At 45.1% G+C, this 26,424-nt stretch overlaps 1 protein-coding gene across 4 annotated transcripts in view; it reads left to right on the forward strand.

Annotated features, from left to right (window-relative positions):
- Positions 1–689: 689 nt before the first annotated feature.
- Positions 690–26,424, forward strand: part of rnf126 (ring finger protein 126) — a 69,481-nt gene continuing 43,746 nt past the window's right edge. For 2 of the 4 annotated variants that reach the window (XM_078555951.1, XM_078555952.1), the window contains exons 1-2: positions 710–817; positions 9,588–9,647. In XM_078555951.1, the coding sequence (XP_078412077.1) occupies positions 746–817; positions 9,588–9,647 (132 nt within the window). In that variant the 5' untranslated portion in view covers positions 710–745. Of the gene's footprint in view, positions 818–9,587; positions 9,648–26,424 lie in introns of all 4 variants that reach the window. The other 2 variants (XM_078555953.1, XM_078555954.1) reach the window with 1 other exon arrangement.

The raw sequence follows: 26,424 nt of genomic DNA on the forward strand, positions 1-26,424 counted from the left end.
AGATGGAGGGGGGTGGGTGGAGGGGAGATGGATGGGGGAGTGAGGGGAGATGGATGGGGGAGTGAGGGGAGATGGATGGGGGAGTGAGGGGAGATGGATGGGGGAGTGAGGGGAGATGGATGGGGGAGTGAGGGGAGATGGATGGGGGGAGGGGAGATGGATGGGGGAGTAAGGGAGATGGATGGGGGAGTGAGGGGAGATGGATGGGGGGGTGAGGGGAGATGGATGGGGGGGTGAGGGGAGATGGATGGGGGGGTGAGGGGAGATGGATGGGGGAGTTAGGGGAGATGGAGGGGGGGGTGGAGATGGAGGGGGGGGTGGAGATGGAGGGGGGGGTGGAGGTGAGATGGATGGGGGAGGGGAGATGGATGGGGAGGGAGATGGATGGGGGAGGGGAGATGGATGGGGAGGGGAGATGGATGGGGAGGGGATGGAGGGGGGGAGATGGATGGGGGGGGTGGAGGGGCTCAAGGGCAGTTGCGGGTGGGCAACAAATGTCTGACCTTTGCTGGCGACGCCCACGTCGTCCCAGAAAAGACTAAAATACAACACGGCTCCCCGCCGCGAAGCAGGGAGCTAAATTACAACCGCCCAACGGTCCAGGCCCACAGCCGCCCAGCAGGAGGCAGCTACTCGGTGACACTGATTGACAGGCCCAAGGCACGTCACAGATGGCGTATGAGGTAATATGTTTGACACGCCAGGGCCCCCGTATTGTACGTCACTGTGGCGGCTTTACGTGAATATGGCGGAGGCTTCCTCACTCTCTCGCTATTTCTGTCACCGCTGTTCGGTCGAGATTCTCCCCCGGCTGCCCGTGAGTCAAACCTTCCCCTGAAGCTCGCTCGCAACGTCGGTCGGTCGTTGAGAGGGGGGGAGGAAGGGGGTTGGGTGGGGGAACGTGACGGGCCGGCGGTGGGGGCGAGGTTTTAAGGTGTGGGAAGGTGGCCGGGGAGGGGGGACGGGTGGTGGTGTGTGGGGAGAAGGGAGAGAGAGAGGGAGAGGGAGCGCCGGGGCCGCCGAGCCGGTACAAGCTTCAGCCTGGGCTTTCGCTCCACGGAGCCGAGCCCACAGTCGCTGCCAGATAGGGTCCGGCCGCCACATAGTGAGCCGGCCTCAGTGCGCAGGCGCGGGCTGCTCCCATGCCCAGCTCAGTGGAAACTTGTCTCTGAAGTTTCTCCAACTTTGTGCTTCTGTTCCGTTCAACCCCCCCCTCCCCCCAACTCTTCACCCCCCCCCTCCCCCCAACTCTTCACCCCCCCTCCCCCCAACTCTTCACCCCCCCTCCCCCCAACTCTTCACCCCCCTCCCCCCAACTCTTCACCCCCCCTCCCCCCAACTCTTCACCCCCCCCTCCCCCCAACTCTTCACCCCCCCCTCCCCCCAACTCTTCACCCCCCCCTCCCCCCAACTCTTCACCCCCCCCTCCCCCCAACTCTTCACCCCCCCTCCCCCCAACTCTTCACCCCCCCTCCCCCCAACTCTTCACCCCCCCCTCCCCCCAACTCTTCACCCCCCCTCCCCCCAACTCTTCACCCCCCCTCCCCCCAACTCTTCACCCCCCCCTCCCCCCAACTCTTCACCCCCCCCTCCCCCCAACTCTTCACCCTCCCCTCCCCCCAACTCTTCACCCTCCCCTCCCCCCGCTACCCACCAGAGCTCAGTCAAACTCCCAACTCACCACCCACCAGAGCTCAGTTAACCCAATCCCCCCCCCCACGACTGAGCTTAGTCAAACCCCCAACTCTCTTTCTCTCTACCCCCAACCACCCCCCAGTCAAACCTCCGACTCACCCTGCCACCTGAGCTCCGTCAAACCCCCACCCCCCCCAAACAACTGAGCTCAGTCAAACCCCCCCCCCCCCCCCCGATTGAGCTTAGTCAAACCCCCAACTCTCTTTCGCTCTCTCTTCTCCCCCATGCCCGCTCAGTTAACCTCCAAACTGCCAACCTCCAACTGAGCTCAGTCAACCCAACCCCACCGAACTGAGCTCAGTCAACTGCTCCCCCACTCAGTCACTTCCCTATCCTGCTTGTAGCTGCTACTACCAATAGATCTGCTGTCATGGTATGTCACATTCGACTTTGACTTTCCATGACTAACTATGGGGCCGATGCTGTGTGACTCTTCACAGGTGATTGGCTGCATTGCCTCACTAAGTGTCATGACTGTGTCTTGGATGTGTCACACATCTTGCTGGTCTCTGTCTTACATACGTATGAACATACATAAGAATTAAGAGCAGGAGTAGGTCATTTGGCCACTTGAGTCTGCTCTGCCATTTGATAAGATCATGGCTGATCTGAATGTGGGCTCAACTCCACTTTCCTGTCTTCCTCCTCCACCCCCCCCTTGACATCCCCTCTTGTCAATCAAGAATCTATCTACCTCAGCCTAGAATACATTCAATGACCCTTCCACTGCTTTCTTAGGAAGTGAATTGCAAAGGCTAACAACCCTCTGAGAGGAGAAATTTCTCCTTATTTCTGTCCTAAATGCTCTTATTTTTATATAAAATGTCTTGTAAGCCATTGTCCTACTAACTTGTTAGGACCTTCTGCCTCATTTTCCATTCCCAGCCTTCACACACTTAGGGGTAACGCCCCCCGCTTCAATCTTGCACGACCACTGAGTCGAGATCCTGGTATATGGCCACTGGTTACACAACCAGCTACTTGGAGTCATAAGTGAGATTGGAGAGTTGTGGGACACTCGTTTCCCCTACGCACACTCCTTTTGATGTGGGTGTATAGCTTGATAGTGGATCAAGAATGCTAGCCCTTTCAAACATCTCCCATATACTCCATTATTTCATTTATGTTGATAAAAGTACCTTGTATTTATTTCACCTTATTTCTATCTTCTCTCAAATCCATCAACCATTTCTAGATTAACTTTTAAATGAACTTGTATTTAAATGCATCTTACACAATTTGAACTTCCTGTTCAGGCATTCATGGACATATGATCACCCTCACCTTATCAACTGTTGTAAGATTGTGTAAGTTCTGTGGTTTAATTATATATTGTACTGCTGATGCTGGAAACCTGAAATGAAGGTAGAAAATGTTAGTTTCATTCAGGCCAGGCAGCATCTGTGGAGTGAGGGAGACAGCTATCCTGTCAGACTTTCTGTTTTTATTATTTTTAATTATAATTGCAGTTCCATTTAACCTCAGTACACTTTGGCAGTCACATTTGTAACCAGACTATATATGTTTCCCAGCAGAATTAAAATGTTGGATGATTTTATCCTACTATTTGGATTTATTTCACTGTAAATGTGTTGTATTTTATTTTGTAACTACTTCAATGAATTGGAATATGTAAAGAGCAGAAATAAACGGGAAAGAGTAGTGTCATTTTCTGTTTCACAAAGTGGAACCTCTAGTCTTATGATTTAGTGAGCTGTCTTTCTGGTTGTAATGCCATAGGCTTAATATGGAAAGATCTACGGCTTTCTCCTTTCTTGGAAATGAGTGACGCCATGTGCCACTATTTAGTAGGAACAGAATCTGGCAAGTTTCTCTACAGAATTTCTCTGGGCGCCACCTATTGATCACTGGAAATAAATCAAGGAAGTATGAAAACGCTAGTACTTGCAGAAAAAATCCATTTTTGTTTCTTTTTTACAGAGGACGAATCCAATGGTGCCTATCAGGCAGTTATAGAAGCCTGGGGCTTTAATAATTTTAGGCACTAATTGTGTATTAGCTCAGTGTGTGTATGGGGTGGGGGTGGGGGGGGGGGGAGGTGGGAGTGGTGGTTACGTTTTCACAATCTAAAACTACCTTGAGAATCAGTTTGTCGTTACTCTTAAAATACTGAACAGTCCACAAAATATAGCTCCGATCTCTTTGCAAGATACTCTGATTTGACTCCTGTTATTGAAGTTGACACTTTAAAAAATTGTGCCTATTGACCAAGCGAGTGAACAGCCCTTACTATAGATATTTTAGCTTTCTGTTTCAATTTGTAGTTGCATTTTTGTTTTCCAGATTCTGGAACATTCTGTCTTAGTGACTAGCAAGCTTTAAATGATTGCATTAGAATAGGTGCATATTAGCCTTGCTCCAGTGGTAGCTCTGTTGCCTCTGAGTCAGAAGGTAGTGGGATGAACTCCATTCTAAGAGACTTGAATGCTGAACCTAGGCTGACAATCCAGCAGAGTACTGCACTATTACAGGTGCCATCTGTTGGATGAGTTGTGAAACCGAGACCCTGTCTGCCCTCTTGGGTGGATATGAAAATGGCAACATTCAAAAAAAGCTGGGGTTTCTTCTGGTGTGCTGACCAATGTTTACCGTCAGCCAATATCACAAAAACAGATTGTTTGGTCATTACTGTGTAAGACCTTACTGTAATTGGCTGTTTGTTTCCTATATTTTCAAAAGCACAAGTCACTTGGAAAGTCCTTTTCTTTCTATTGTAGGTAGTGCTTGTGAAATGTTCATGGGAAGTCTCGGGAGAGCTCAAATACTAGCCTCTAGAAAGTGCCAGCTCAAAACATGTGACCAGTTACCCTGTTTGTCTTTGGTTAGTTCTGCTTTGTTCCTGAGAGTATTGCACTACGTTTCATTGAATGCCCATTTGTTCCATCTTGCCCTTGCAAATATGGACTACCATTCATATATCCTTTTGAAAATAACATTAAATTCAGTGACTTAATGTTTCTTTCCATTTGCCTTTAATGCTGTAATAGTGATAACTTAATGGGGAATCTAGCTAAGTACATGAGGGAGAAGGGAATAGAAGGATTTACAGAGTGTTCAGTGGAGTGGGGAATAAACACTGGTACAGACTGGTTGGGTCTAATGGCTTCTTTCTGAGCAGTAAATTCTAGGTAACTTCAGGATGACTTGAGACAGAAATTTGGTATGCAAATACATTTTGTCATTCTACACAAAACCACTACTCTCCTTCCCAGAAAACTAATAATTGATACTGAATCATGAGCCCTTTTAGTTTTGTGTGAAAAGATGTTTTGAGTTTTTAAATTTTTTAACCATGCATAAACAATGTGTGGAGAGTATCACAGTGGTAGTGATCTTAGTGTGAAAGAACTCTAATTGGAAAAAGCTGCAGATGTGACCTTTCCCCAAGTGAATTTAACCTAATAACAGACTGTTGCAATATCCATGTCATACTTGTTCGTGTTTGGTGGAAAAAGGGTGAGAAGTTTTTTTTTAAGTTGTATAATGTAGTTGAGCTTTTCTGCCCGTAATCCATATACTAGTTTCCATGGCAATCAGGCTTCAGTATCCATTCTGTTATTGGCACTTCTTTGTTCGAGTGATATCTGTTTGTGGAGGGTTACTCTGCACTTGTGATTTGAATAATTACACTGCTTTTAGCATTGCAGCTCGTGACTGGAACAGGGATCATTGTTTTCTCTTGCAGAATAACATTCACGGTGTGAAAATAGCATGGATGTGTATAATAGCAATGGCATAAGGTGTGACTAAATAAGTGTGCTGTGGTTGCAAGTTATATAAATTTGATTAGGACTACATTTGCCCTGCATTTTGATTCAAGTAAACTATAAATTTGAGCTGTGTGAATTTATTTCTACTGCTTGCAGTGCAGTGGGATTAGAATCTTTCGCTTCAGAGCCTTGATTTGAATGCAACCCAGATTGAATTGTCTGCTCACCTTCTGCTCCATGTCAGCTCCAGTATTTCACATGAAATAAGTTTGGACTGAACCCAGTTCCCAGTGAGCCTGAATTTTTTTTTATTTATCCATGGAATGTGGTCATTGCTGGCAAGGCCAGCATTTATTGTCCATCCCAAATTGCCCTTGAAAAGGTAGTGGTGCACTGCCACCTTGAACTGCTGCAGTCCATGTGATGTAGCTACACCTACAATGCTGTTAGGTCAAAATGCTGGACCTCTCTCCCTAACGGTGAAGGGGCAGTGATATATTTCCAAGTCAGGATGGTTTGTGATGTGGACGGGAACTTGCAGGTGGTGGTGTTCCCATGTGTCTGCTGCCCTTGTTTTTCAACACGGTAGAGCTCAGGGATTTGGAAGGTGCTGTCGAAGAAACCCTGGTGAGTTGGTGCAGTGCATCTTGCATGTAGATGCTACACACTTGTTGTGCATTGGTGGTGGAGGGAGTGGGTATTTAAGCTGGTTGATGGGATGTCACTCAACTGGGCTGCTTTCTCCTGGATGGTTCCTCCCGGTTTCTCCGTCTCTGTTGCACATGCTTTGATGATGCTACCTTCGAAAGCAGCGCTTCCGACATGTCTTACTTTCCCACCGCTAACTGTGGTTGACAGACACTCAACCATGTTCGACCCATTTCCTGCACTTCTACCCCCCACCCCTTTCCCTCCTTCCCAGAACCATGGTGTGTCCTCACTTCCCACCTCACCAGCCTCGGCATTCAAAGGATTATCTTCTGCCATTTCCACCAACTCCAGTATGATGCCACCACCAAACACACCTTCCCCTTCGCTGTCAACATTCCGAATAGACTGTCCCCTCTGCTACACCTTGGTCAACTCTATCACCCCCAACGACTCATCCTGTTCCCATGGCACCTTCCCATGCAATTGCAGGAGTTGTAACTCCTGCCCTTTTACCTCCTGCCTCTTCACTGTCAGAGGCCCCAAGCACTCCCTTCCAGGTGAAGCAGCGATTTACTTGTACTTCTTTCAATTTAGCCTACTGTATTTGCTGCTCACAATGCGGTGTCCTCTACATTAGGGTAACCAAACGTAGACTGAGTGACTGCTTTGCAGAACACTTCCGCTCAGTCCGCAAGCGTGACCCCAACCTTCCGTTAGCTTGCATTTCAATTCAACACCTTGCTGTCATGTTAATATTCCTGACCTCGGCCTGCTGCAATGATCCATTGAACCCCAACACAAGATCATCTCGAGGAACAGTGCTTCATCTTCTGATTAGGCACTTTCGAGCTTTCTGGACTCAACATTGAGTTCAACAATTTCAGACCATGACCTCTGTGCTCCATTTATTATTTTTTTTCCCTTGATGCCAGCCTGTATCTTCTCATGTTTTGCTTTCAGACAGCAATGACCTTTATTCTGGCATTAACACCTACTCTGGAGCAATGCTTTGTTCCTTTAACACTACCATGACCACCTCTTTGCCTCTTGTTCCATGACATCTTTGTCATTTAATCTTTCCTGCCCTCTAACCTGTCCTGACTTCTCCTTTTACTCCAGTTGACCCTTCCCCCTTTTTTAACAGCATAATCCCATCACATTCCTACCTCTTTTCCGTTCCGAGGAAGAGTCATATTGGACTTGAAATGTTAACTATATTTCTGTGCCCACAGATGCTGCCAGACCTGCTGAGTTTTTCCAACATTTTCTGTTTTTATTTCAGATCTCCAGCATCTGCAGTATTTTGCTTTTATTGTTCTGGATGAAGCTGAGCTTCTTGAGTGTTTTTGGAGTTGCACTCATCCAGGCAAGTGGAGAGTATTCCGTCACACTCCTGACTTGTGCCTTGTAGATGGTGAACAGACTTTGGGGCATCAGGAGGTGTGTCATTCGTCACAGAATTTCCAGCCTCTGATCTGCTCTTGTTGTCACAGCATTTATATATCCATTCCAGCTCGGTTCCTGGACATTGGTAACCCTTGGAATGTTGATAGTGTGGAATTCAGTGATGGTAATAATATTGAATGTCATGGGGAGATGGCTAGATTCTCTCTCATTTGAGATGGTCATTGCCTGGTACTTGTGGCATGAAGGTTACTTCCTATATTGTCAGCCCACGCCTGAACGTTGTCCAGGTCTTGCTGCATGCAAACACTGACTGCTTCATTATCACAGGAGTTACGAATGATATTGAACACTCTGCAATCATCAGCAAATAATCCCATTTCTGACCTTATGAAGGGAGGAAGGTCATTGATGAAGCAGCTGAAGATGGTTGGGCCAAGGACACTATCCTGAGGAACTCCTCCTTGTGTTCTTGTGCGTTCTCATACAGTGTCCTGGGGCTAAGATGATTGGTGTCCAACAACCATATTTCTTTGTAATAGGTATGACTCCAACCAGTGGAGAGTTTTTGCCCTGATTCCCCTTGACTTCCATTTTACTAGGGCTCAATGATTTCACAATTAGCCAAATGCTGACTTGATGTCAAAGGAAGTCATTCTCCCCTCACTGAGTTCCTCACGGTAGTGTCCTAGGCCCAACCATCTTTAGCGGCTTCGTCAATGACCTTCCTTCCGTCATAAGGTCAGAAGTGGGGATGTTCGCTGATGATTGCACAATGTTCAGCACCATTTGCGACTCCTCAGACACTGAAGCAGTCCATGTCCAAATGCAGCAAGACCTGGACGATATCCAGGCTTGGGCTGACAAGTGGCAAGTAACATTTGTGCCACACAAGTGTCAAACAATGACCATCTCCAACAAGAGAGAATCCAACCATTACCCCTTTATGTTCAATGGCATTACCATCACTGAATCCCCCACTATCAACATCCTGGAGGTTACCATTGACTGAATCTGAACTGGACTAGCCATTTAAATATCGTGGCTACGAGAGCAGGCCAGAGGCTAGGAATCCTGTGACAAGAAACTCACCTCCTGACTCCCCAAAACCTGTCCACCATCTACAAGATACAAGACACTTGCCTGGATGAGTGCAGCTCCCACAACACTGAAGAAGCTGGATACCTTCCAGGACAAAGCAGTCCGCTTGATTGGCACCACATCCACAGACATTCACTCCCTCCACCAACGACGCACAGCAGCAGCAGTGTGTACCATCTACAAGGTGTACTGCAGGAATTCACCAAGGCTCTTTAGACTGCACTTTCCAAACCCACGACTGCTACCGCCTAGAAGGACAAGGGCAGCAGATAAATGGGAACACCACCGCCTGGAAGTTCCCCTCCAAGTCACTCACCATCCTGACTTGGAAATATATTGCCGTTTCTTCACTGTTGCTGGGTCAAAATCCTGGATCTCCCTTCTTAACAGCACTGTGGCACTGTGGGTGTACCTACACCACATGGATTGCAACAGTTCAAGAAGGCAGCTCACTGCCACCTTCTCACGGGCAACTAGGGATGGGCAATAAATGCTGGCCTGGCCAGCAAAGCCCACATCCAATGAATGAATCAAAAAAAAAACCTCATCTTGAGAATTCTGCTCTTTGTCCATGATTAGACCAAAGCTGTAATGAGTTCAGGGACCGAGTGGTCCGGGGGATCTCAAACTGAGCATTAGTGAGCAGGTTATTGCTGAGTAAGTCTGTTTAATAGTCTGTTGTTGACTTTCATCATTTTGCTGATTATCAAGAGTAGATTGATGGAACAGTAGCTGGCTGGATTGGATTTATCCTGCGTTGTGTGAACAGGGCATACCTGGGCAATTTTCCACCTTGTCGGGTAGATGCTAGTGTTGTAACTGTATTGGTGCTAGTCTGTTGTACGGTCTCGCCAGAAGCAATAAGGATGGTGTTAGGGGCACACTGGCACAGTACTGGTACTCTTGAGATAGGAGTTAACATTCATTGCTATGGCAGCATCAAGAGGGCTTTATTGTGCATCCATTCAGCATGTATAACATCTAAGTTAAAATTATTCTGTTCAGGCCACTGTGTGCCAAAAGATTGAAAATCTATTCTTCATGTCGAGCATTGTGATTTGGTTGGTGAGTATATTCTTGTTTATCTTTCAAAACTTGGGTAATTTGAGTATATGGTTTATTGATAGTAATGTTTTCTAATAGTAGCATAGCTCATTAGGAGCAGGAGGGTCAAGGTTTCTAGTCTCCAGTTTATAATAAATAGCCTGTAAAGTAAAGTTCAGGCATGGTAGGGCAGCTTGGCCACATGGAATGCCACCCTGTAACATATGGATGCTTCCTGTAGCCTAGACAACCACGTACAGGAAGTGTCGCCAGCTGCAGGAACTTGATATTCGGATTTCGAAACTCGAGCGACAGCTGGAGTCACTGTGGAACATCCACGACGCTGAGAATTATGTGGATAGCTTGTTTCAGAAAGTGGTCAGACCGCAGATTAAGAGAGTACAAGCAGAAGGGGAATGGGTGACCACCGGAGAGTCGAGGAGGACCAGGCAGGTAGTGCAGGAGCCCCTTGAGTCCATCTCGCTCACTAGCTTATTATCCTTTTTGGATACTGGTGAGGGCGTTGGTTTACCTCAGGAGTCCAGCCAGAGCCAAGTCCGTGGCACCACAGGTGGCTCAACTGCATAGGAGGGGAGGAAGAAGAAGGGGATTCAATAGTTCGGGGAACAGACAGACATTTCTGTGGCTATAGACATGACTCCAGAATGATATGTTGCCTCCCTGCTACCAGGGTCAATAATGTCACTGAGCAGCTGCAGGACATTCTTATGGGGGAGGATGAATAGCCAGAGCTTGTGGCCCACATTGGCACCAATGACAGAGGAAGAAAGAGAGATGAGGTCCTGAAAGCAGATCTTAGAGATCTAGGAAAGTGTTTAAAAAGCAGGACTTCAAAGTCCGTAATCTCAGGATTACTTCCAGTGCCATGTGCTATGGAAATAGAAAGGTAGAGCAAATGAACACATGGCTGGAGAGATGGTGCAGAAGGGAGGGCTTTAGATTTCTGAGGCATTGGGACCGGTTCTGACATAGGTGGGACATGTTACACCTTTGCAAGACCAGGACTGACATTCTCACAGGGAGATTGGCTAGTGCTGTTGGGGGAGGTGTTTAAGATGGGGTGGGGTAGGGGGGGTGGGGGGTGGTGGGGAGGAGAGAGAACCAGGGAGGGAATTCAGATAGGAGTGAAACAAAGCTGGTAATGGTAGGAAGAGAAGCAGTAAGTAAAAATGGAAGGCAATGAAAATGAAGACCAGCATCAAATAAGGTCAAAATACAGAAAAATGTTAAAAAGGCAAAATTAAAGACGCACTATCTGAATGCACACAGCATTCACAACAAAGTAGATGAATTGATGGCAAAAATAGAAGTAAACGGGAAGGATAGGCAAAAAGGAGAGGGGTAGTGCTGTTAATAAAGGATGAGATCAGTACTTTAATTAGAAAGGATCTTAGATCGGAAGATCAAGATATGGAATCAGTTTGGGTGGAACTAAGAACAAGCAAGGGCAGCAAACATTGGCAGTTATTTATAGGTCACAAAACACTAGTGGCAGTGTAGGGAATGGTGTAGGTAAGGAAATTAGAGGTGTATGTGACAAGGGCAATACAGTAATCATGGGGGACTTAAATCTACATATAGTCTGGGTAAACCAAATTAACACTCATACCGTGGAGGATGAATTGTTGGACAGTATACAAGATGGTGTTTTAGAACAGATGTTGAGGAACCAACTAGAGAACGGGCTATTTCAAATCTAGTATTGTGCAATGCGAAAGGACCAATTAATAATCTCGTTGTAAAAGAACTTTTAGGGAAAAGTGACCGTAATATGATAGAATTTTGCATTAAATTTGAAAGTGAAGTAGTTCAATCTGAAGCTCGGGTCTTGCATCTAAACAAAGGAAACTACTAAGGTATGAGGGGCAAGTTGGCTGTGGTAAATTGGGAAATTACATTAAAATTTATGATGGTAGACAGGCAATGGCATTTAAAGAATTAATACATGGTTTACAATGAATTTACGTTCCTTTGAGGCACAAAGACCCAATTGGGAAAAGTAGTCCAACTGTGGCTAACAGGAAATTAAAGATTGTATTAGATCAAAGGAAATAAAGTTGCCAAAAAAGTAGTAAGCCTGATGATTGAGAACTTTTTAGAATTCAGCAAAGGAGGACCAAAAAACTGAAGAAGGGAAAATAGAAATTAAAAACAAAAAAACAGACTGTAAAAGCTTCTATAGGTGTGTAAAAAGGAAAAGACGAGCAAAGACAAATGTGGGTCCATTACAGGCAGAGACAGGAGAATTTAAAATGGGGAATAAGGAAATTGCAGAGAAACTCAACAAATGTCTGTCGTTTTGGAGGAAGATACAAAAAAAACCCAGAATCACTCGAGAACCAAGGGACTAGCAGGAATGAGGAACTGAAAGAAATTCGTATTAGTTTAAAAAGTAGTACTGGAGAAATTAATGGGAGTGAAAGTTGATAAATTCCCTAGGCCTGATGATCCACGTCCCAGAGTGTTGAAAAATTGGTAAGGCTGTAGAGATAGTGGGCGCCTTGTTTGAAGATGTGTGATCTTCAAAAATTCTATAGATTCTGGAATGGCTCCTGTAGATTGGAAGGTAGCAAATGTAACCCCACTATTTAAGAAAGGAGGGAGAGAGAAAACAGGGAACTACAGACCTCTTAGCCTGACATCAGTAGTAGGGAAAATGCCAAAAATTATTATAAAGGATGTGATAAAAGAACACTTAGAAAATAATGTTAGGATTGGGCAGAGTCAACATGGGTTTATGAAAAGGAAATCACGTTTCACAAACCAGTTCGAGTTTTTTGAAAATGTAAGGGGAGGTAGTGTGGTGGTAATATCACTGGACTAGTAATCTAGAGGCTCGGACTAATGCTCTGGGGACACAGGTTTAAATCCCACCAATGCAGCTGACGGAATTTAAATTCATTGAATAAATCTGGAATTAAAAGGTAGTCTAATGGTAACCATGAAACTATCAACGATTGTCGTAAAAACCCATCTGGTTCATGTCCTTTAGGGAAGGAGATCTGCCATCCTTATCTGGTCTGACCTACGAGTGACTCCAGGCCCACAGCAATGCAGTTGACTCTTATGTATGCCCTCTGAAATGGCCAAGCAAGTTTCTCATTTGTATCAAACTACTTCAAAGTCTAAAAAACTGGACAGACCACCTGGCCTCGACCTAGACAGCAAAAATGACAACAGCAAGCCCAGCCCAGTCATCGATCGCCTGGGGGCTTCTGCCAAAATTGGGAGAGCTGTCCCACCGATTAGCCAAGCAACAGCCTGGCAGATATACTCACGGAACCATACCTCACGTACAATGTCCCAGACACGACCATCATCATCCCTATGTATGGTGTACGTTCGGGGGGGAGTCCTCAACATTGATTCTGGACCCCATGAAGCCTCATGATATCAGATCAAACATGGGCAATAAATATCTTGCTGATCACCACCTACTGTGCCCCCTAACTGATGAGTCAGTAGTCTTCCATGTTGAAAACAAATTGGAAGAAGCACTGAGGGTGGCAAGGGCACAGAATATACTGTGTATGTGGGACTTCAAGGTCCACCACCAAGAGTGGCTCGGTAGCAGCACCACAGACCGAGCTGGCTGAATCCTAAAGGACATAGCTGCTAGAGTGGGCCTACAGCAGGTGGTGAGGGAATCAACAAGGAGAAAAACCTACTTGACCTCATCCTCACCAATCCACCTGTCACAGATGCATCTGTTCATGATAGTATTGTAAGAGTGACCACCATACAATCCTTGTGAAGATGAAAATCCGCCTTCGCATCGAAGATATCCTCCGTCGTGTTGTGTGGCACTACCACCATGCAAGATGGGATGGATTTTGAACAGATCTAGCAATTCAAAACTGGGCATCCATGAGGCGCTGTGGGCCATCAGCAGCAAAAGTGTATAGAACTACAATCTGTAATCTAATGGCCTGGCATATCCTCTATTCTACCATTACTATCAAGCCAGTGGTCAACCCAGGTTCAATGAAGAGTGTAGGAGAACATGCCAGGAGCAGCACCAGACATACCTAAAAATGAGGTGCCAACCTTGAGAAGCTACAACACAGGACCACTTGCATGCAAAACAGCGGAAGCAGCATGTGATAGACAAAGCCAAGCATCACCACAAATCAGGTCTTTGTAGTCCTGCCACATCCAGTCGTGAATGGCGGTGAATAATTAAATAACTAAAAGGAGGAGGAGGCTCCACAAATATCTTAATGGTGGGGGAGCCCAGCACACTTTTTTATTATTCATTCATGGGATGTGGGCATCGTTGGCTAGGTCAGCATTTATTGCCCATCCCTAACTGCCCCTGTTCAGAGGGCATTTAAGAGTCAACCACATTGCTGTGGGTCTGGAGGTAAGGACGGCAGATTGCATTTTTACGACAATCTGCAATGGTTTCATGGTCACCATTAAACTTTTAATTCCAGATTTTTATTGAATTCAGATTTCACCATCTGCCATGGTGGGATTCAAACCCGGGTCCCCAGAGCATTACCCTCGGTCTCTGGAATACTAGTCCAGTCACAATACCACTGTGCCACTGCCTCCATCAGTGCAAAAGACCAGGCTGAAGCATGTGCAGTCATCTTCAGCCAGAATTATGGGGTGGATGATCCATTTCTGCCTCCTCCTGAGACCCCCAGCATTACAGATGCCAGCCTTCAGCCATTTCGATTCACTCCATATATCAAGAATCAGCTGAAAGCACTGGATACTGCATATGTCCCTGACAACATTCCAGCAGTAGCACTGAAGACTTGTGTTCCAGAACTAGCCATGCCCCTATCCAAGCTATTCTAGTACAGCTACAACACTGGCATCTACCTGGCAATGTGGAAAATTGCCCATGTATGTCCTGTCCACAAAAAGCAGGACAAATCGAACCTGGCCAAGTACAACCCCATCAGCCTACTCTCGATCGTCAGTAAACTGACATAAGGCGGTGTCGACAGTGCTATCAAGTGGCGCTTACTCAGCAATAACTTGTTCACTGACGCTCAGTTTGGGTTCTGCCAAGGTCACTCTGCTCCTGACTTCAAAGCAGCCTTGGTCTAAACATGGACCAAAGGGCTGAACTCCTGAGGTGAGGTGACTGGCCTTGATATTGAGGTAGCCTTTGACCGAGTGTGGCATCAAGGAGCCCTAGCGAAACTGAACTCGATGGGAATCGGGGGCAAAACTCTCCATGAGTTTGAGTCATACCTAGCACAAAGGAAGATGGTTGTAGTTGTTGAAGGCCAGTCATCTCAACTCTGGACAATGCTGCATGGGTTCCTCATGGTAGCATCCTAGGCCCAACCATCTTCAGCTGTTTCATCAACGACCTTCCCTCCATCCTAAGGTCAGAAGTGGGGATGTTTATGGATGATTGCACAATGTTCACCATTTGAGGCTCCTCGGTTACTGAAGCAGCTTTTTTCCATACGCAGCAAGACCTGGACATTATTCAGGCTTGGGCTGATAAGTGGCAAGTAACATTTGTGCCACTCAAGTGCCAGGCAATGACCATCTTTAACAAGAGAGACACTAACCATCACCCCTTGACATTCAATGTCATTGCCATCGCTGCATCCCCCATCAGAAACTGAACAAGACCAGCCATATAAATACTGGCTTCAAGAGCAGGTCAGAGGCTGTGAATTCTGCAGCAAGTAACTCACCACCTGACTCCACAAAGCTTGTCCACCATCCACAAAGGTTTCAAGTCAAGAGTGTGATAGAATGCTCTGTACTTGCATGGGTGAATGCAGCTTCAACAATGCTCCAGAAGCTTGACATCATCCAGGGCAAAGCAGCCCACTTGATTGGTACTCTATCCACCACCTTAAACATTCACTCCCTCCACCACTGACACACAGTGGCAGCAGTGTGTACTATATACAAGATGCACTGCAGCAACTCACCAAGGCTCCTTTGACAGCATCTTCCAGACCTGTGACCTCCAACATCTAGAAGGACAAGGACAGCATATGCATGGGAGCACCACCACCTGTAAGTTCCCCTCCAAGCCACAAAACATCCTGACTTGAAACTATATCAAGGAAAAGGTAGGGCCTAACAGAGATGTACGTGGTAACTTGTGGGTTGATGCAGAAGATGTGGGCAGGGTTCTCAATGAGTATTTTGTCTTTGTCTTCACTAAGGGGAGATATGATGCAGACATTCTAGTTAAAGAGGTGGAGTGTGAAATATTAGATACAATAAGCATAGTGAGAGAGGAAGTACTGGAGAGACTGGCATCCATGAAGATGGATAAATCACCAGGGCCGGATGGATTGTATCCCACACTGTTGAAGGAAGTCAGGGAGGAAAAGCGGATCCTCTGAGGATCATTTTCCAATCCTAACTAAATACAGGGGAGGTTCCAGAGGATTGGAGGTCTGCGAATGTTGTACCATTATTTTAAAAGGATACAAGGGATAGGACAGAAAATTATAGACCGGTCAGTCTGACTTCAGTGGTGGGTAAATTATTGGAAACAATTCAGAGAGGCGGGATAAACTGTCACTTGGAAAGGCACAGATTGATCAGGGATAGTCAGCATGGTTTTGTTCAGGGAAGATGCTGTCTTACTAACTTAATAGAATTTTTTGGGGAAGTAACAAGGAGGATTGATGAGGGTAGTGCAGTGGATGTTGCCTACATGGATTTCTGTAAGGCATTTGACAAGGTCCCACCTGACAGACTGGTCAGGAAAGTGAGATCTCATGGGATACAGAGGAAGGTGGCAGATTGGATCCAAAATTGGCTCAGTGGCTGGAAACAACAGGGCTCAGTGTTGGTGCCCTTACTGAGTGTTGTATATACTAATGATTTGGACATAAATGTGAGAGGCATGATTGGGAAATTTGCAGATGACAGAAAGTTTGGCCATGTAGTTGATAGTGAAGAGAATAGCTGTCAGCTCCAGAATGATACCACTGGCTTGGTTGAGTGGGCAGAGAAGTGGCAAATGGAATTCAATCTGGAAAAGTGTGAGATAATGCATTTGGGGAGGGCAAACAAAGCAAAGGAATACTCAACAAACGGGAAGTTATTGAGAGGGGTAGAGGAAGTGAGAGACCTCGGAGTGCATGTCCACAGGTCCCTGAAGGTGGCAGGACAGGTAGATAAGGTGGTGCTTGCACATGAACAGGAGAGAGAGCACATCCTGAGTGGGGCACAGCCAGAGTGGGTTTTCGGAATTTGCTGCAAAGCGGGAATTTGGTGCATAGGGGACGAGGTGCTCTTTGCATTTTTTCCTTGCTATCCAACTTCTTAAATCTTCAGAGCGTGCTGCAGCAGGAGAGGCTACATGGGAAAGGAATCACTGGTAAGTAGTGGGTAAGGTATTTACTACTTTAATCGCTTATATTTTAAGGTCTTTCTGTGGTTTACAGTTTGTATATTCTACAGTAACGAGGATCAGGAAAGAAGGGCCCTAGAGTAATTGACTTAAAAAGTTTAATTTAAAGGGATAAGTCATGGCAGGAGCTCTCAAAGCCGTGGTGTGCTCCATGTGGGAAGCCGGGGACATTTGCAGTGCCCGGGACCAGCATGTATGCAGGAAGTGTGTCCAGCTGCAGCTCCTGGAAGCTCGGGTTTCAGAGCTGGAACGGCGGCTGGGGACACTGTGGAGCATCTGCGAGTCTGAGAGCATCGTGGATAGCACGGTTAGAGAGGTGGTCACACCGCAGATGAAGGGACTTGAGGAAGGAAGGGAATGGGTGACCACCAGGCAGCCCAAGAGAAACAGGCAGGTAGTTCAGAAGTCCCCTGGGGTCCCGCTCGTAAAATCAGTATTCCGTTTTGGAGGCTGATGAGGGCGTTGGTTCCTCCAGGGAGTGCGGACAGAGCCAAGCTTCTGGAACCACAAGCAGCCTGTCTGTACAGGAGGGGAGGAAGAGCAATAGTAATAGGGAATTCTATAGTCAGGGGAACAGATAGGTGATACTGTGGCCGTCATTGTGACCTCTGGATGGTATGTTGCCTTTCTGGTGCCAGGGTCTGGGATGTCGCTGAACAGCTGCAGGGCATCCTGAAGGGGAGGGTGATAAGGGGGAGGTCATGGTACATGTTGGTACCAATGACATAGGTAGAAAGAGGGATGAGGTCTGGAATCAAGTTAGGCAGTAGACTAAAAAGCAAGACCTCTCTGGTTGTAATCTCTGGATTACTCCCAGTGCCACGTGCTAGCGAGCTCAGAAATAGGAGAATAGCGCAGATGAATACGTGGATTAAGAGTTGGTGCAGGAGGGAGGGTTTTAGATTCCTGGATCACTGGGACCGTTTCTGGGGAAGGTGGGACCTGTACAAGCGGGACGGTCTACATCTGAACCAGAACGGGACTAACGTCCTTCCGGGCAGGTTTGCTAGTGCTGTTGGGAGGAGTTTAAACTAATTCGGCAGGGGGAGGGGACACAGAATGTTAACAGAATAGGGACACATCATAATACAGCAAAACAATCAAGTCAGAGGGAGTACAGCTGCAATAAGCTTCAAGGGAGTAAGGCAAGGCTGGATGGCCTCTACTTTAATGCCAGGAGTATTACAGGTAAAATGGATGAGTTAAGGGTGAGGATTGACATGTGGAATTGCGAAATAGTAGCCATCACTGAGATGTGGTTGAGAGAAGGGCAGGATTGGCAGCTCAACATTCCAGGATATAGAATCTTCAGGCGAGACAGGGGAGGGGGTAAAAGAGGAGGCGTTGCATTATTAGTTAAGGAGTCAGTTGCTGCAGTAAGGAGAGATGATATCTTGGAGGGGGCATCGAATGAAGCTTTGTGGGTAGAGCTTAGGAATAAAAAAGGGGCAACCACATTATTAGGTGATTATTCTAGACCCCCAGATAGTCAGCGGGAAATTGAGCATATATGTGCATAATTTGTGGAGGTGTGTAAAATCAATAACAATAGGGTAATTATATTAGGTGTTTTCAACTTTCCCAACATTAATTGGGATAGACATAGTGTTAAGGGCTTGGATGGAGTGGATTTCTTGAAATGTGTACAGGAGAACTTTTTAGGTCAATGTAGAGGGTCCAACAAGGGACTGCGCAGTGCTGGACCTAATTCTGGGGAATGAAGCTGGACAGGTGACTGAGGTGGTGGTGGGCGAGCACTTTAGCGATAGCGACCACAACATGGTACAGTTTAAGTTTGTTATGGACAAAGAAATCGACAAGTTGCAAAAAAATGTTTTAGATTGGGGGAGAGTGGATTTTAGTAAAATAAGGCAGGATCTGGCCAAGGTAGACTGGGAACAGTTACTCGTGGGGAAATCTACAGAGGAACAGTGGGGGTGTTCAAAAAGGAAATAGGGAAGGTACAGGCTCAACATGTTCCCTCTAGGGTGATAGGAAGGAGTAACAAGCCCAGCGAACCATGGATGACCAGAGATATTCAGGATACGATGAGAAGGAAAAGAGAGGCTTTTAGCAGGCACAAGGGAAGCAAATCAGCAGAGGCATTAGTGGAGTACAGACAGTGCAGGGTGGAGCTTAAGAAAGCAATTTGGAGAGCAAAGAGGGGATATGAGAAAGCTCTGGCTGATAAAAGTAGGGAAAATCCCAAGATATTCTATAAGTATATCAATGGGAAGAAGATAACCAGGGAAAGAGTAGGGCCCATAAGGGACCAAGGGGGCAATCTATGGGTGGAGCCAAAGGACATCGCTAGAGTGTTGAATGAATACTTCACGTCCGTCTTCACCCAAGAGAATGAGGATGAAGGTATCGAACTCGGGGAGAGAGACTGCGAGGTTCTTACGCAAATTGATATAGGGAGTGACAAGGTATTGGAGGTGTTGGCAGGCTTAAAAGTGGACAAATCTCCAGGTCCAGATGATTTGTGTCCTAGACTGCTGAGGGAGGCAAGGGAGGAGATCGCAGGGGCTTTGACCCGAATTTTTAATTCCTCCCTAGCCACGGGGGAGGTGCCAGAGGACTGTAGAACAGCTAATGTGGTTCCGCTATTTAAGAAGGGTTGTAGAGATAAGCCAGGGAACTACAGGCCAGTGAGTCTCACGTCAGTGGTTGGGAAACTATTGGAGAAAGTTCTGAAGGACAGTATCTATCTCCATTTGGAGAGGCAAGGTTTGATCAGGGATAGTCAGCATGGCTTTCTCAGAGGGAGGTCATGCCTAACAAATTTGATTGAATTTTTTGAGGAGGTGACCAGGTGAGTAGATGAGGGTAATGCAGTTGATGTAGTTTATATGGGTTTCAGCAAAGCCTTTGACAAGGCCCCACATGGGAGACTTATAAAGAAGGCAAATGCACATGGGATACAGGGTAATTTGATAAGGTGGATTCAAAATTGGGTTAGTTGTAGGAGACAGAGGGTGATGACAGAAGGATGCTTTAGTGACTGGAAGCCAGTGTCCAGTGGCGTATTACAGGGATCTGTGCTGGGTCCCCTATTATTTGTCTTTATATAAATGACATAGATGACTATGTGGGGGGTAGGATTAGTAAGTTTGCGGATGACACAAAGATTGGGTGGGTGGTTAACAGTGAGGTTGAGTGTCTTGGGCTACAGGAAGATATAGGGATGGTCAAATGGGCAGATAAGTGGCAGATGGAATTTAACCCTGAAAAGTGTGAGGTGATACACTTTGGAAGGAGTAATTTGACAAGGAAGTATTCAATGAACGGCTTGGCACTAGGAAGTTCTGAGGAACAAAGGGACCTTGGTGTGTGTCCATAGATCTCTCAAGGTGGTGGGACATGTTAGTGGGGTGGTGAAAAAGGCATATGGGACACTTGCCTTTATCAATCGAGGCATAGATTACAAAAGTAGGGAGGTCATGTTGGAGTTGTATAGAACCTTGGTGAGGCCACAGCTGGGGTACTGTGTGCAGTTCTGTTCGCCACATTATAGGAAGGATGTGATTGCACTGGAGGGGGTGCAGAGGAGATTCACCAGGATGTTGCCTGGGATGAAACATTTAAGTTATGAAGAGAGGTTGGATAGACTTGGGTTGTTTTCGTTGGAGCAGAGAAGACTGAGGGGCGACCTGATCAAGGTGTACAAGATTATGAGGGGCATGGACAGGGTGGATAGGGAACAGCTGTTCCCCATAGTTGAAGGGTCAGTTACAAGGGCGCATAAGTTCAAAGTGAGGGGCAGGAGGTTTAGGGGGGATGTGAGGAAAACCTTTTTTACCCAGAGGGTGGTGACGGTCTGGAATGCACTGCCTGGGAGGGTGGTGGAGGCGGGTTGCCTCACCTCCTTTAAAAAGTACCTGGATGAGCACTTGGCATGTCATAACATTCAAGGCTATGGGCCAAGTGCTGGTAAATCGGATTAGGTAGGCAGGTCAGGTGTTTCTCACGTGTCAGTGCAGACTCGATGGGCCAAAGGGCCTCTTCTGTTCTGTGATTCTGGTAAAGAAAGTATGTGCAATGCTTTCCTTTATTGGGTGAGGTATTGAATACAAAAGCAGGGATGTAGTGATGGAACTGTACAAACCCCTGGTTAGGCCACTGCTGGAATTTTGCGTACAGTTCTTGTCGTCATATTACAAGAAGGACATAATTGCTCTGAAGAGAGTGCAGAGGAGATTTACAAGAATATTGCCAGGGCTTGAAAATTGTAGCTATGAGGAGAGATTGGATAGGCTCGTGTTGTTTTCCTTCGGACAGAGGAGGCTAAGGGGTGACCTAATTGAGGGGTCTGGACTGGGCAGATGGAATATAATGTGGAGAAAATGTAAAGTTATCCACTTTGGTGCGAATAACAGAAATGCAGAATATTTCTTAAATGGTGAGAGATTGAGCAGTGTTGATGTCCATAGGGACCAGGTGTCCTTGTTCATAAGTCACTGAAAGCTAACATGCAGGTACAGCAAGCAATTAAGAAGACAAATGGTATGTCAGTCTTTATTACAAGAGGATTTGAGTACAGGAGTAAAGGGAAGGATATAGTTGCCATAGAGGGAGTGCAGCAAAGGCTCACCAGACTGATTCCTGGGATGGTGGGATTGTCCTATGAGAAGCAATTGAGGAGACTGGGCCTGTATTCTCCAGAATTTAGAAAAATGAGAGGTGATCTCATTGAAGCATACAAAATTCTTACAGGGCTTGACAGGGTAGGTGCAGGAAGGATGTTTCCCCTGTCGGTGGTGGGGGGGTGGACACCAGGGGACACAGTCTCAGAATGGGAGGTAGGCCATTTAAGGCTGAGATAAGGAATTTCTTCACTTAGAAGGTGGCAAATCTTTGGAATTCTCTACCCCAGAGGACTGTGGAGGCTCAGTCCTTAAGTGTGTTGAAGAGGGGAGGTGGTGGCATAGTGGTATTGTCACAACTGGTATTCTAGAGACCTAGGGTAATGCTGAGGACCCGGGTTTGAATCCCACCACGGCAGATAGTGAAATTTGAATTCATTTAAAAAAAAATTTTTAAATCTCATTGACCATGAAAATTGACCATCTCAAAATGACCATGATGTCCTTTAGGGAAGGAAATCTGCCATCCTTACCTGGTCCAGACCAACAGCAATATGGTTGACTCTCAAATGTGCTCTGAACAAGGGCAATTAGGGATGGTCACATCCCATGAACGAATAAAAAAAAACACATTGCTAGATTTCTAGATATTAAAGATATCAAGGGATTTGGGGATAGTGTGGGAAAATGGCATTGAGATAGAAGATCCAACATGATCAAGGGATTGAATAATGGCCTATTCCTGGTCCACCTTCCTATGTCCCTATAAGATCAACAATTTGCATTTATATAACCACTTTACATGGCAAAACATCCTAAGGTGCATAACAGGTGATTTATTAAGAAAAACTTTTGGCACCAAGCCAGACAAGGAGAAATTTGGTCAAAGGAGAAGGTTTTAAGGAGCATCTTAAAAGAGGAGAGAGAGGTCGAGAAATTTAGGGATGGACTTTTGTGGCTTAAGAAAGGACAGGGTGATCAAAACCAGAGATGCGCAAGATGCCAGAATTGAAGGGGCGGAGAGATCTCAAAGTTTGTGGGGCTGGAGGATGTTACAAGGACAGAGAAGGCCGAGTCCAATGAAGAATTTGAAGACAAGGATGAGGATTTTAAATTTGAGGCATTGTCAGATCAGAAGCCAGTGTGTGTCAGCAAGGACCGGAATGATGGGTGAATGGGATTTGGTGTGCATTAAGATATGTAGCACAGAGCTTTGAATGCGCACAAGTTTATACTGAGGATTAACAAAAGAAAAGGAAGAAAAGATTTTGAAAGAAGCTAGAATACTGCCGACCTCTCTTTGCAGCAAGATATTTAAAAGTGTTGTACTTCCAAGTGCAGTTCTGTTATTCGCCATAATTAAACTGTCTGCTGAGATGACAATACTGGATGTTAGTCATTTTAGATATTAGGTAGAGAATTTAACCCAAATTGCTTGAGTTGAGGGAAAAGCTGAATAGAGCTAAAACTGCTCTATGTGGCAGTTTTTGTCAGTTATTAATGAGACCAGTGCTGTGGATATTTTGCCACATATCACATGGTATCAGATCTGGCTCAGTTAGTAGCAGTCTTGCCTCTGATTCAGAAGTTTATGGGTTCAAATTGCACTCCAGGACTTGAGCAATATAATCTAGGCTGACGCTCCAGTGCAGTACTGAGGGACCATTGTACTGTTGGAGGTACCATCTTTTGGATGAGGCATTAAACCAAGGCCCCACCTGTCCCCTCAGGTGGATGTAAATGATCCCTCTATTTTGAGATCAAAGGAGCTAATTTCAGTGTCCTGACCAGTATTTATCCCTCAATCAACATCGCTAAAAACCAGATCTCATCATTATCACATTGCCATTTGTAGGAGTTTGCTGTGCACACATTTTCTGTCATGTTTTCTACAGTACAACAGTAACAACACTTCAAAAGTATTTCATTGGATGTAAAGCATTTGGGATATCCAGCAGTCATGATAGGCACAATAGAAAATATTTTTTTTACCTTGTTTCCCCTTCCTTTTGATTTTAGTAAGGAGGATAATAATATCTTTAGTGATCTCTAGCATTACATTATTAGGCTTGTATATTTATTAGATAAATCCTTTAGACTGACCTGATTTAAATTTACAGCTTACTTTATCTGGTGTTGAGGTCTGTCAATGGAAAGTTGCTTGGATTATCAATGAGCTAATTGCATTGTTTTAATATTTTTATTAGCTGGACACATATATCTAATGCAAAAGGTGATGCCATTGTAATGAAATAGTTTTCTTTGTACAAGTTACAACCAGTTTATGACCTATCTGATGTCACTTCTTCCTTTGTAGCTTTTCAATCATCCAATTTGTGCCCTTCTATGTAAAAAAACTGATTTAAGAGGCCATCATTTTGGACGCACAATGATTTAATCAAGGCCTCACAGATGAAAGTTTCCTCTCTGCCTGTGAGGGCATCTGTGAATTGAGTTGGGGCAGTCTGAACCTAATTTTTTTATTGGTATTGGTCCAAAGTGCAAAACTGGCAATAGTTTGACAATCTCCTGACAGTGCCAGATAGTTCAAGGTGATTTTACACTGATGCAGTGGTGGATATTTTTAAGATGCAGTCGCCAGGTTTCTCCACGTTTGCACTTTGCCAGCCTGTGACATTTCCCCTCATTCACTTTAATGGGTGCAAAATTGAGTGCTAGCAAGAGCATTAAGCTTTATTGCATTAGGTTATGCTGTTCTGACCTTTGAAGCAACTATTTGATAATCGGGTAAGTTCATCTGGGGAAAAAGATACAACTGCTACTACAGAGTAATTCACTTTTGACTGACGTGAACAAAAATGGTGAATATATGCTTCCCTTTTGTTTCCCTTTTGAGCTTTAAATTGTCCTTGCCTACACGTACGTAAGCATACAAAGATAAATTACGAGGAGGTATTGAAGGTATTACTCAAGTTATCAGGTGTAACTAGGCACCATTCAAACATTGCACCTTATCAGAAGATAAAAAGAACAGTTGCAATTAGGCTTTCAGGAAAGCATACGGAGACATTCTTAAAATTTTGTCATGTCCACTTTATTGGAAAGGCAAAAAAACAAACACCGGTCTGGTGTTATTTGACTTATTTGTAGAGGGTATTTTCAGCTGTGTAATGTGACAAAATACTGATGGTGCCTGGAATGTTAGCAATTTGATAGGTTAAAAGTAGAACAGATTAACCTAGTGATAACATTTCACAATGGTCAATATATATATCCAGACAAATAATATGGTTAGTGTTTTTTAATTTTAAATTTATTAGCGGATTCATTGGATTTAGTGTTGCTATTGTCCAAAGAAGGTAATGACTTGTTAACCTGTTTCAAATGTCATTAATAGTCAACCATGTACTTTGTACTGGAGTCACATAGACCAGAGGAGGCAGAAATGCCATGTGCCCTCCCTTGAAAAACAGTTGGTTTCATATGGTTTTTCCAATTAATTCATGGGATATGGACATTGCTGGAAAGACTGGCAATTATCGCCATCCTTAGTTGCTCTTGAGGAGGTGGTGATGAGTTATCTTACTGAACTGCTGCAGTCCATGTGGTGAGGCTGCTCCCTAATGCCAAGATTTTAACCCAACAACAGTAAAAGAACTGTGATTATATGCTCATTGGGGAGGTGTATGAAACTTGGTGATGTTCTACACCTCAGCTGCCTTTGTCCTCTACAAGATGCAAGAGATTGTGGGTTTGGTCGGTACTGTCAAAAAAAAACCTGTCGTGAATTGCTGCAGTGCATCCTGTAGATAGTTCACATTGTAGCCACTGCTGGCCGGTAGTGGAGAGTGTAGACGCTTAAGCTGATTGATGGGATGCCAATCAAGGGAACTGCTTTGACCTGGATGATGATAGCCTCCTTGAGTGTTGTAACAGCTGCACCCATCCAGGCCAATGTTCCCTTTAAGCTGCACAGCAACCTAGACAGATACCTAGTGCAGGAATAGAATTTCATTGTGTGCCTGTCTCAAAATAATACAAAGATTATTTGGTTGTACATTAATGCACTCTTTAGGTAGTTGGAAATAACTCTTTGTGACGTAGGAGTGCGTTGACTAGCTGTAACCCTGAATCTACAGGGGAGCCGTGCAGTGGCTATTTGTTCTAATAAATGTACTGGGAATGAGTGTAGTGACTATTCTGCATATAAATTTGATGAGTATGGTGGCTTTCTTCTGCTATATGTACAGGAGAGGAGTGTAACAGTATTGCACATGGGAAAAACATGTTTTATGTCTTGAGCCTGCCAATTTTGAAATTTCTTCTTGCTGCCAGAATTCAAAATGGTATGTGTACCATTATAATTGCAGACTTCAATACAGATTAAATGCTAAGAACCAATTGTATATTTTAACCATTTAAAGTAGCATTGCAATTTAATTTCTTACTGATTCTACCTGTAAATATAGAACACAAGAATGTGATCAAGGGCTTCCTGGTAAAACTATGTAAAAGCTGCAGTTGCATGCAGCCATTTGTTAGGTAAGAGTGTGAATTGTTCTCCAATTTACTCCATTTCTGTGGAGAAGAACATTCATCTGAAATGTTAGCTTGAGAATGAAGTATGGCTTGGACTGGGAAAAAATTGTTCTGTGCATAGTACTAAATATATATTACTTTTTTATGGACTGGGAATGATTATTTCATGGAATTGGGCACAATTATATACTTTGTGCCATGACTGATGTGCTATATAAATTGCATTTAGCACAGTTTGAATGATTACAGAAGTGATTTGAAGATTTGCTGGCTATTAAATCCCGGAATGTGATGCTAATAAAAGGGTTTGTGGGCATTTTCACTAGGCTTTAACGCA

Source organism: Cetorhinus maximus, chromosome 13 (assembly GCF_964194155.1).
Source record: "Cetorhinus maximus chromosome 13, sCetMax3.hap1.1, whole genome shotgun sequence".
Taxonomy (NCBI): domain Eukaryota; kingdom Metazoa; phylum Chordata; class Chondrichthyes; order Lamniformes; family Cetorhinidae; genus Cetorhinus; species Cetorhinus maximus.